Raw genomic sequence first — 12,520 nt, 5'->3', positions numbered from 1 at the left:
TGAGAAGCAGTTGGAATAGAGAAGAGATCACTAAGGAAATGATGTCTGGAGGGTGGGATGGGAGATGTGTGCAGAAAATAAAGGACCAAACATGATAACCTCTCAGCGTCTGTATTGCAAACCATAATGCCCAAAAGTATAGATAGTATGGGGAATAATCACTGCCATGCAGGCAGGGGGAGAGTAGGAGAAGGGGGTTTTATACCGGGGATATTGGTGGTGTGGATGTGCACTGGTGGATGAATGGCTGTTAGATCATTGTGTGATTGTAACCCATACATGAAAGCCTATAACTATCTCACAGTGATTCAACAAAATTTTCAAAAATAAAAAATATAAAAAACAATGGCAGGCAAGATAACTGTTTGATAAATTCAAGATGAAGAATATAAGAATCATGGAGTCCACAGGGATATGGAAGCAAACCCAGTGAGAAAATCATAGCCAAAGACATAATTGTTGAAAAGTTCCCATAACTTCAGAACACCGGCATTCAGATCCAAGAAGACTAAAGGCTACCAGATAAAATAAACACTACTAAAAATCCTGCAAGTCATATCCTAATCACCATGATGAATATCATAGACATAAAACACTGAAAGCTAAATATCAGAGAAGGAAATTACATACAAACAAGCATCCCTTAGATTGACAGCTGATTTATAAAATGAAACCCTCAGGTCCTAATGTGAACAGTGGAATATATTTTTCAAAAACCTTAATGAAATGAAGTGCTCACCAAGAATCCAATAAGCAGATAGACTCTCGTTCATATTTAAAGGAATGATATAGACTTCGTGGACAAAGAAGTGTTGAGAAACTTCACAGATCCGAAAACAATTATGGAAGAACTTAAGAGACTAAAATAAAGCAAGACAAAGCTCACAAACACAGGACTCTTCTAAAGAAAGATGTCACAAAACCCAATTGCAATATTAAAGTTAATATTTGATAAGGGTGAAAAAATATGAATGCAGCAAGGAAAGCTTCTTTATAAAGTGGTGATGGGAAAACAGACAGCTGTATTTTTAAAAAACAGACTCAAACATCAGACAGGCTGATATCCCTGATGGACAACGTTCGAAGAATCCAAACAAAATATTATCAAATAGAATCCAGTAATTCATCAAAAAGTGGGATTTATCCCAGGGATGCAAAGATGGGTTAACATTCGCAAGTCAGTCAACATAATCCATTAAATCAATAAAAGAAAAGATAAAAACTATATGATCATATCAATAGATTCAGAGAAAGCATTTGACAAGATCCAGCACCTATTTATGATGAAAACTGTCAGCAAAATGAGAATCAAAGGAACTTTCCTTAATATAGTCAAAGCCACCTACCCCAAGCCCATAGCAAGCATTATTCTCAATGGAAAAAAACAGAAAACCTTCCCCCTAAGATCAGGGACAAGACAAGGATATTCACTCTCACCACTTCTACTCAATATAGTACTGGAAGTACTTTCCATAGCAGTGAAGCAAAGAAAAATACATTAAGGATATCTTTATAGGAAAGGAAGAAATCAAGTCCTCACAATTTGCAGATGATATGGTTCTATATTTAGAGAATTCTATAGCCTCTACCAAGAAGCTCCAAGAAACAATAGACTTGTATAGTAAAGTCACAGGCTATAAAATCAATATCCAAAAGTCTAAGACTTTCCTATATGCAAATAATGAGAGAAGAATGTAATATGAAAAAAAGCAATCCCATTCACAATCATGCCTCAGAAAACCAAGCACCTCGGATTCAACATAAATAAGGAGGTAAAGGACTTGTACAAGGAAAACTACAAAACGCTACTTGAAGAAATAAAAGAGAACAAGAGGAAATGAAAACACATACCCTGCTCATGGATCAGGAGAATTAACATTGTCAAAATGGCAATACTCTGCAAAGCATTATACAGATAAAGTGTGTTCCCTAAAAAGGGTGCCCATTACATTCTTTATAGAAATTGATCAAACATTCCTGAAATTCAAGTGGAACAACAAGCCGCCTCGAAAACTAAAGGAATTCTTGGGGGGAAAAGAGAGGAGGCATCACCTTCCCCAACCTCAAACTGTACTACAAAGTGGTAATAATTAAAACAGCATGGTATTAGAACAAAGACAGAGCAGAAGAACAACAAAACAGGGTTGATTATCCTTATACGCACCGTCAAATTGATGGTGATCTAATCTTTGTTAAGGGAGAAAGAAATATAAAGTTGAGCAAGGAAATCCTCTTTAACAAATGGTGCTGGCAAAACTGGAGAGCTACATGCAAAAATGGGGCTCAGAATTCTACCTAACACCATGAACAAAAATCAGATCAAAATGGGTTAAAGACCTCAACATCAGACCAGAATCTGGTTGAAGAAAAGGTCGGCAAAACACTCTATGACAATGAAGCTAAAGGTATCTTCAAAGACGAAATGCCACTGATCAAGCAAGTGGAAACAGAGATAAACAAATGGGACTATATTAAACAAGAAGCTTCTGCATCTCAAAAGAAACAGTGTCCAGAATACAAAGACAGCCTACAGAATGGGAAAGGATTCTCATTCAATAACTTTCTAATAAGGGTTTAATATCAAGGATATACAGGGACATCAACACGGGTTGAAATCTACAAGAAGAAAACATCCAATCCCATAATAAAATGGGGCAATGAAATGAACAGAAATTTTCTGAAAGAAGAAATCTGAGGGGCTGGAGTGATGGCACAGCGGGTAGAGTGTTTGTCTTGGACGCGGCTCATATGGCTTCAATTCCCAGCATCCCCTATGGTCCCCGGAGCACTTCCAGGAAAGATTCCTGAGTGCAGAGCCAAGAGTGATCTCTAAGAATCGTCAGGTGTGACCCAAAAAGCTAAACAAACAAAGAAGAAATCCGAATGACCAAAAGGCACATGACAAAATGTTCTTCATCACTAATCATCAGGGAGAGGCAGATCAAAACAACAATGAGATATTGTCTCACATCACAGGGACTGGCACACATCCAGAAGAACAAAAGCCACCCATAGTAGTGTGGATGTGAAGAGAAGGGACTTCCCTTCATTACTTATGGGAATGCTGACTGGATCAGACCTTTTGGAAAACACTATGGACAATTCCCAAAAAATTAGAAATTGAGCTGCTATTTGTCCCAGCAATTCCGCTTCTAAAAATATATCCCAGAAATGTAAACAATTACAGTAGAAATGATATCTGAACTTATATGTTTATTGCAGCACTATTTACAATAGCCAGAATCTTGATGGGGAATACGATCGAATGATTCAGCACCTACATGATTGTGCGAGGAATGCCAAGAGAGAGATAACCACAAAAAACCGCCTTTCTTCGAACACTCTTGAACTTATTCACCAATGCGGCTTGGCACATGACTCAGGCAACCACAAGCGAACATCCGAACTGGCAAAACAGTGCAGAGAAGCCATCAAGGATGACCTCAAAAACAGGAGAGCAGCAGTACTGGTAGATGTGGCAGAAGCTGGGAAAAGCATTCGTAATGCCCGCCTGTCCTTCACCAACTACAAAACCAAGATGACTGCCCTCCGACATCATGATGGATCTATCACATCTTCCAGAAGGGCAATGGAGAAGATTATTCATGACTTCTACTCAGATCTCTTTAATAGCCACGTCCACTTGCCCACATACCACATACCACATGATGGATATGTCGTTGCCAATGTTCTCCCTTCCAAAATCCAACATGCCATCTCGTTGGTAAAGAAACAAAGAGCACCTGGCCCAGTCAAGATCAGACCTGAACACCTGAAGATCTTACCATCAGTACTCATCAATACATTGGCTCGGCTCTTCACACGCTACCTGTCTGAATGCAAGGTTCCATCCCAATGGAAAACCAGCAGGACTGTTCTACTATACAAGAAGGGAAACATCCATAACATTGCCAACTATGGCCCAATCTGCCTATTGTCTGTCGTCTACAAACTGTTCATTCGAGTCATACTGAATAGGATTAGCAGAACACTAGATGAAGGACAACCATGTGAACAAGCCGGATTCCAAAAAGGATTCAGTACCATCGACCATATCCACATGATTACTAAGCTCATTGAGGTTTCTCAGGAGTTCAAGATGCCGCTCTGTCTAACGTTCATTGATTTAAAGAAGGCCTTTGCTCTGTTGAGACGGGACCGGTCATGGAAGTCCTAGCCAATCAGGGCATACAAACTCAATACATCAGGATCCTTCGTGAGCTCTATTGCAGATTCACTACCAAGATCTCACCATTCTACAAAGAAGTAATCATCCATATCAAGAGAGGGGTTCGGCAGGGTGATACCATTTCACCAAAACTCTTCAGTGCCACCCTCGAGAACATCATGAGATGACTGGAATGGGAAGGAATGGGAGTGAAGATAAATGGTCGGCAACTACACCACCTCCGCTTTGCTGATGACATCGTTCTAATAACACCAAACATCAACCAAGCGGCACAAATGCTGAACGACTTTGACCGTGAATGTGGAAAGGTCGGACTACAGCTGAATCTTACGGAGACAATGTTTATGAGAAACAGCCTTGTTCCTCACGCTCCATTCCCTCTCAACGGAACCACCATCTCCGAATGCAACAGTTATATATACCTAGGTCAAGAAATCAACATGATGAATGACCTGGCACCTGAGTTGCACAGGAGGAAGAGAGTGGCTTGGAATGCCTTCAAGAACGTTGAATATATAACTAAAAGGACAAAGAAAGTCCAGCTACGAGCACATCTCTTTGATTCCACTGTTCTTCCTGCATTAACATATGCCTCACAGACCTGGACCCTACGAAAACAGGATGAGAACGCTATTCGGGTCTCTCAAAGAGGAATCGAAAGAGCTATGCTTGGAATACCACGATTCACTCAAATGAGAGATAGAATCCGGAGTTCTGATCTTCGTCAACGCTCAAGAATCAGGGACGCTGTCTCATTTGCCAAGACATCAAAAATCAGATGGGCTGGACACGTAATGAGGTTTACAGATAACCGCTGGACTAGAGCCATTACTGATTGGATTCCACGGGACATCAAAAGATCACGTGGACGCCCACCTACAAGATGGTCAGACTTCTTTGTCAAGACCCTGAATGATCGGTTTGAGGCTCTGCATGTTCCTAGAACGAACAGATACCATTGGGCTATGCTAGCACGCAACAGGGATGAATGGAGACGTTACTGGCACCCGCTCGAGTATCGATGAATAACAGGGATTTAAGTGATTAAGTGATTAAGTGATTAAGTGATAAGAATCTGGCAATAACCCAATGCCCGAGAACATATGACTGGTTGAAGAAAGTTTGGTACATCTATACAATGGAATATGTTGCAGCTGTTAGAAAAGAAGAAATCATGCAATTTTCATATAAGTCAATCAATACGGTGAGTATCATGTTAAGTGAAATGAGTCAGAGAGAAGGACAGACATAGAATGACTGCATTCATTTGTGGAATATAAAGTAACATAGTAGGACACTAAAACCCAGGATAGTTTAGATAAGGGCCAGGAGAATAGCTCCAGGGCTTCGAAGTCAGCCTCACATACTTGGGGGAAAAACAGCTGGAATTAGAAGGGAGCACTAAGTAAATGATGTTTGGAGGCTCGCTCAGAATGGGAGATATGCGTTGAGAATAGACCATGGACCAAACATGACGGTCACTTAGTACCTGTACTGCAAAACATAACACTCGATAGGAGAGAGAGTGTAATAGGGAATGTGCCTGCCACAGAGGCAGAAGGGATGGGGTGGGGGTGATTGGAGGGTTACTGGTAAAGTTGGTGATGGAGAAGGGACACTGGTGGAGGGTTGGGTACTAGATCACTGTATGGATAAACGTAATCACAAAAGTTTGTAGGTCTGTAACTGCATCTCATGGCAATTTATTAAAAAAAGGAAAAATAAAGTATTCAAAACTCTAAAAACCAAAAAGACTGTGTACAGTCTTCATAAAATTGAATTATTTATAATCTCTCGTTTCTTCCAGAACAACTGAAAATCACACAGACTTTAAAGTGCCTCAACCAATGCTTGTTTATCACACTACGTCTAACCCTTTTCATTTTTCTCAGCATCATGGTAGAAAATTTATGCTAAAGGCTTGTATTCACAAAAAATTGGATTCACTGAGTACCTACAGTGTGGTATAAACATTGAACAATATATAAGATGACACAAGACTTAATTAACTGATTAAATTTTGTAAAAATAGGCTTTTACTTACAATAGGCTCTTTCAGGTCAGGAGAATGAGAACCATTATTGTTACTTGTTTTTGGCATATTGAGTATGCCACAGGGAATTTGCCAGACTCTGCCGTGCGGGCAGTATATTTTTGGTAGCCTGTCGGGTTCTCCAGAGTTTCATTTCATTTTTTTCATTTCATCATCCTGTTAATCGTCGATTGCCTCGAGCAGGCCCCAGTAACGTCTCTTTCATCCTAGCCCTGAGATTATATTCACGGCTCTTTAGGAGAAGGAGACCCATCATTGTTACTGGTATTTGGCATATTTGGTAGGCCACGGGGAGTTTGCCAGACTCTGCCCTGTGGGCAGGCTACATTCGATAGCCTGCAAGTTTGTCCAAAGTAGGAATGAGATAATAAGATGTCATAAAAAGATGTCCTGATAAGACGTTTTGGGAGCTTGATTTTTTAAGAGGTAACATGGCCGCAAATGCATCTGCACACTTCCGGGAGCTGGGTTTTATAGTCTCTGGGTCTTGGCCGTTGATGGGATTACACGGTGCCAGGGGGCAGTGGGTGGATATGACGCCTACCTACTGGAAGATGGGGGATCTGGGTGGAGGAGGCCCAGTTCCAATCCGAGCAGGCTTGGAGATTTCAGCCCCTGGACCCGCATATCTGGGTTTCTCTGCCGGTTCCTTCATGCATGAGGCTTGTCCAAACGTGTGGAGAGTGGTTTCAACACGGCTGTGGCTGTTTTTTTATTTAATTTATTAATGACATTTATTAAATAAATAAATAAAAACCTAAAATTCATCTAGAAAAATGACCCCCCACGAATAGTTAAAACAATCTTAGGGAAAAAGAAGAGTTAGGCATTAACTTCCTCAACTTCAAACTACGGCAAATTGGTAGTAATTAAAACATCATGTCACTGAAATAGACAGACCTGCAGGTCAATGGAATAGAGTTAAATATTCTGTCACAGACCCTCAAATATATGATCCTCTAATCTTTGATAAATGATAAATAATATGAAGTGTAGCAAGGAAGCTTGTTCAACAAGCAGTGCTGGGAAAATTGGGCAGCTACGTGAAAAAAATTCTGACATCTTTCTAACACCAGACAGAAAAGCCAGATCACACTGGATTAAAAACCTCAATTTCAGACCTATATGCATAGGATACATAGAGAAAAACATAGGCAAACCTCTCCACGACACTGAAACTAAAGGTATTTTTAAAGATGAAACACCACTGACCAAGCAAGTAGAAGCAAAGTTAAACAAATCGAACTAGATTAAACTAAGAAGCTTCTGCATCTTGAAAGAAATGGTGACCAGGTTACAAAGTCAGCTTATGGAATGGAAAAAAAGTATTTACCCAACACCATCTGATATACCCTAGGGGGCCAAAAACGCAAAGCACAAAATCCTTCTACACTTCTCTGTTCATTGCAGCATTCTACACAATAGCTAAAATCTGGAAACAGTCAATTGCCCGAAAACAGAAGAATGGATAAAGAAACTATGTTACATCTACACAATAGAATACTTCCTAGCGGTTAGGAAAAAATCTGGTAATGAAATTTGCTTATAATTGGATGATAGTGAAGAGTATCATTCTACATGAAATGAGTCAGCAGGAGAGGAAAAGGCATAGACTGATTATACTCATTTCTGGTATGTATAAAAATATAAGACTAATACCCAAACACAGTAGAAATGAAGGCCAGGAGTACTGACCCACAGCTGAAAGGTTGCCACAAGTGGGAGAGGGGGAGGGCATTTAGAGTAGAAGGGATCACTGTGATGAAGAAAATTGGAAATCATCACTCTGAACAAGATTGGAGTGCTGGAAGGTGGCAAAAGGATATAAAGGACAACCTTTCGGTACCTATATGCAAACTATAATGCCCAAAAGAAAAAAGAAAGTGAGAATAGAAAGAAGAAAAGTGTCTGCAGTAGAGGCAGGATGGCAGGGAGTGGCAGGATAGAAACTGCGAACATTGGTTGTGGGAAAGGTACACTGATGAAGGGACAGGTTTTAGAACATTGTATGACTGAAATACAATCATCAACAACTTGCAGCTGTGCATCTTACAGTGATTCAAAAATAATTAATTAATAATAAAATTTGGTTTGTCATAGAACATTGATTATAGAACTAAAGAGAGGTCAGGAAAGAAATTGAATGGAGGAAAGCTAGAAGAGGCAATTGGAGGATAACAAACTTACAAACATGCCAGTTTAGAGGTTGGAGCGTTAGTACAGTAAACTGGACATTTGCCTTACATGCATCTGACCTGGGTTTGATTCCCGAGCATCTAAGATGATCCCCTAAGCAGCAGTGTTTCCAGAGCTCAGAACCATAGTTGGGTAGGCTCCTTCAAAATGTGTCAGTTTAATTATTTTCATATAAAATTGTGATTTAAAATTTCTGGTTATTTGTTTATATTCTTTGTATTCAATATTAGTGTTACTGAGGCCTAGATGAGCTAAGTAGAATCCAGATTTTCAGAGATATCCAGAAAACTCAATTTGCCAGTCAGTTACTATAAATAATTGTCATGTCAATTTACTGATGATTTCAAACTGATGTATCAGACCTGCTCTTTGTGTTTTTTTTCAGAACTTGATATTTTTGCATCAAAAGAGGAAAACCTGGGCTGGAGTGATAGCACAGTGGGTAGGGCATTTGCCTTGCATGCGGCAAACCTGGGTTCTATTCCCAGCATCCCATATGGTCCCCAGAGCACTGCCAGGAGTAATACCTGAGTGCGTGAACCAGGAGTAACCCCTGTGCATCGCCAGAGTGACCCATAAAGCAAAAAAATAGATAAAATAAAATAAAGTCTTTAAAAAATTAAAAAAGAGGAAACCTATTTCCTTTCTCTAGCTAAGCAGAGTGGCTTCATTTTAATTGTCACCATCCTACACTCTTAATACTGCTGTAATTTCCATGGGCTCTCCTTAGGACCGTGAGTGCATCTCTTAAACACTTTGAGGATGTGTACTGTCCAGTTATGTATAGTAAAGTTACAAACACTAACTTGTGCTTATTTTCACATCCTACCCAACATTGGCAATAACAATCTTTTAAATATTTACTATCTTACATGTGTGAGGTTATATTTCATTGTGATTTAATTTGCATTTTGCTAATAAGAAGTAATTATAAGCTTTTCATATGTCTTTGAACCATCTATATACCTTTGGGTAAGTGTCTATTTAGGTCTGATGATCAACTGTTTAATTGAACTATTTGGATTTTTTTGGTTTTTATTTATTTTACCTTTATGATTGATGCTGAGTTGTATAAGTTCTTTATATATTTTAGACATTAACCTCTTGTTATACACTTGATATATTTTATTTAAATACCTATTGCCTACTATACTGAACAGTACATATCTAGACAATATGAATTAGTCCAATTAGGAAGACTGTGTAAATTAAGACTTAAACCTTGATGCTTGCAATGACTATATAATTTTGGCCAGATCTTATGTAAAGCTTGGTTGCCTATTTAAAAAGATGGAGATATACAACCTCACAACATAGTGCAGAATATCAAGCATCAGCACAAAGCTATTAGTCTTTAAATGATAATGGAGAAATTGAAGCTGGAGAGTGACTTAGAGTTACTTTGCAGTATCATCAGTTTTTTCATTTTTCATTTCATCATCCTGTTAATCATCGATTGCCTCGAGCAGGCCCCAGTAACGTCTCTTTCATCCTAGCCCTGAGATTATATTCACGGCTCTTTAGGAGAATGAGACCCATCATTGTTACTGGTATTTGGAATATTTGGTATGCCACGGGGAGTTTGCCAGACTCTGCCCTGTGGGCAGCCTACATTCAATAGCCTGCAAGTTTGTCCAAAGTAGGAATGAGATAATAAGATGTCATAAAAAAAAGTTCTGATAAGAAGTCGCGTGGCCGCGAATGCGGCCGCGCGGTTCCGGGATCTGGATTTTATAGTCTCTGAGTCTTGGCCGCTGATGGGATTACACGGCGCCAGGGGGCCAGGTGGTGGGTGTGACCCCCGCCTGCTGGAATTTGGAGGATCTGGATGGAAGATGCTCGATTCCAATCCGAGTAGGCTTGGAGGTCTCGGCCCCGGAACCCGCGTGGCTTTGTCCCTCTGCCAGTACCTTCATGTGTGCGGACAGTGGTCTCAGCATGGTGGTGGCTGGTCCTGGAGGTCTTCGGCTGCCGGAGCCCCGGTCGGGGCGGGGAGGAAAGCTCAACCCGCTCCCCTCCACGGGGTCCCGGCGAGGGACACCCAGGCGCGGGGGCAAAAGACTGCAGTGTTCTCGTCCGGGATCTGGATTTTATAGTCTCTGAGTCTTGGTCGCTGATGGGATTACACGGCGCCAGGGGGCCAGGTGGTGGGTGTGACCCCCGCCTGCTGGAATTTGGAGGATCTGGGTGGAAGATGCTCGACTCCAATCCGAGTAGGCTTGGAGGTCTCGGCCCCGGAACCCGCGTGGCTTTGTCCCTCTGCCAGTACCTTCATGTGTGCGGACAGTGGTCTCAGCATGGTGGTGGCTGGTCCTGGAGGTCTTCGGCTGCCGGAGCCCCGGTCGGGGCGGGGAGGAAAGCTCAACCCGCTCCCCTCCAAGGGGTCCCGGCGAGGGACACCCAGGCGCGGGGGCAAAAGACTGCAGTGTTCTCGTCCGTGATCTGGACGGGATTTGGATCAAAATTGTACTCTCTTAACTAGGTAATTTTTTCTCTTTTTTCAAATAAACCTATTTAGGAAGTACGTGGGTGGTGAAAGAGAATCCCCAAATAAAGGAAAGAAAATGACACACGCCAAAGCAAGAGGTGAGAGACTCCAAGTAAAATGTGTAGTTTGATGTTTTCTTATAGAATTATCCTAGAAGAGTAGTTGTCCAAACAACAGTTCCATTGATATTGATATAAAAATATCTTATACATGTAAAGAATGTGTACCTTGGTGAAGCCTATTTGCTCCTTCCGGAAATTTTCCAGGGGTTTGATCAGCAAATCACTAGCATTGTGTACCTAGAGAGAGAAAAATATACAAAAAGTTTAGATTATCAAGTTTCAGATTCTTGAATCCTTACTAGGACAGCCCCTTATATTATTCTGTCCCAGAAAATATTAAGACCTAGTTTCCCTGAAACTTGACATATATTCTGATCTGGATTTTTATCAATGAATATCTAGAGTTTTGTGCTGCAGAAACAGGAATTATTATTTATATGTGGAACATAATTTAGAAAGGAAAAGGGGGAAAAACATGAAAAGGCTAATTGAATTGACTGTGGGTGAGTTAACAGTAATAGCATCAGAATAAGTTCCACTAAAAACTGTTTCCATTCCTAACTTGGTGCTTGAAAAACTATAATATATCCTTCAGAACTTGTGGTACATTATAACATCATGGAGAAATCTGGATTAAGTCTTCAAATGACCTCATCATGGATGTTCAAAGGCTGATAACTGTGAGAAGTTGGACGTCCCTGTCCATGTTTTGATATTGATACTTTGATTTTGATATTGAGCATTGATATTGCTATGCAGATACAAAATATTCATGTCCCATGATCACTGCCAGGAGTGGTCACTCAGCACAGAGCCCGGAGTAAAGCACAGATGGGTTGGCAAAAAAATACAAAAAGGAAAAATGGAAGCCATTTTTAAACTAACCCCACAAAAGTCTATCAAGTTAGGCCACTAACTTGATGACATCCAGGTTTTATGAGCCTCTAGTTCTATGCCTATTTATTATTCAATATACAGCTAAATAAACATTTCATCAAGCTACAATCATAGCTTAGAAATAAAAAGGCACAGTAACTTTCCAGTTCTAGTAAAAATGTTAGAGCATCTTTCTTGTCCAACAGACTCAAAACTTACATAGCAAATGAATCATGTTCTATTAAAATAGTGTACCCATCTGGAAACAAAGTAACTCACCGGAATCCAAGATATACCACTGGGAGTCACTTTTCTTCTTTACTACTATACCTTTCAAAAGATGTTCAAAAATTCTATTATACTTATTAAAAGGTAAGTTTCCAGACACAATTAGTGGAGCTATCTGTCTACTGGAGCTAACATATGAAAGGAAAGACTGCATTGCTGCTTTGAACCAATAAGCATAACAAAAGTAGAAATATGTAATTTCCCAGGATAATTACAAAGCTAATAGTCGAAGACACAGCATCCACCAGGTTCTCTTAGAACACACAAATGCTTAAGCAGAATCCTGAACAACCATGTAAAAATACACTGAGATTACCAAATTAGAAATGTAAAAAGTGATAAGTGAGTGAAGTCCAGATGAGTGATTG

The 12,520-nt window shown here is 40.2% G+C and overlaps 1 protein-coding gene across 2 annotated transcripts in view; it reads right to left on the bottom strand.

Moving 5' to 3' along the window:
• The window catches only part of OPHN1 (oligophrenin 1), a 553,120-nt gene that overhangs the window by 324,320 nt on the left and 216,280 nt on the right, over positions 1–12,520 (bottom strand). For both annotated transcript variants that reach the window (XM_056130029.1, XM_056130028.1), the window contains exon 5: positions 11,154–11,225. In XM_056130029.1, the coding sequence (XP_055986004.1) occupies positions 11,154–11,225 (72 nt within the window). The remainder of the gene's footprint in view (positions 1–11,153; positions 11,226–12,520) is intronic.

This window comes from Sorex fumeus, unplaced genomic scaffold, assembly GCF_029834395.1.
Source record: "Sorex fumeus unplaced genomic scaffold, SorFum_2.1 ptg000073l, whole genome shotgun sequence".
NCBI classification, from domain to species: domain Eukaryota; kingdom Metazoa; phylum Chordata; class Mammalia; order Eulipotyphla; family Soricidae; genus Sorex; species Sorex fumeus.
The sequence above is the reverse complement of the archived record's forward strand: the minus strand, read 5'-3'. Positions and strand labels throughout refer to the sequence as shown.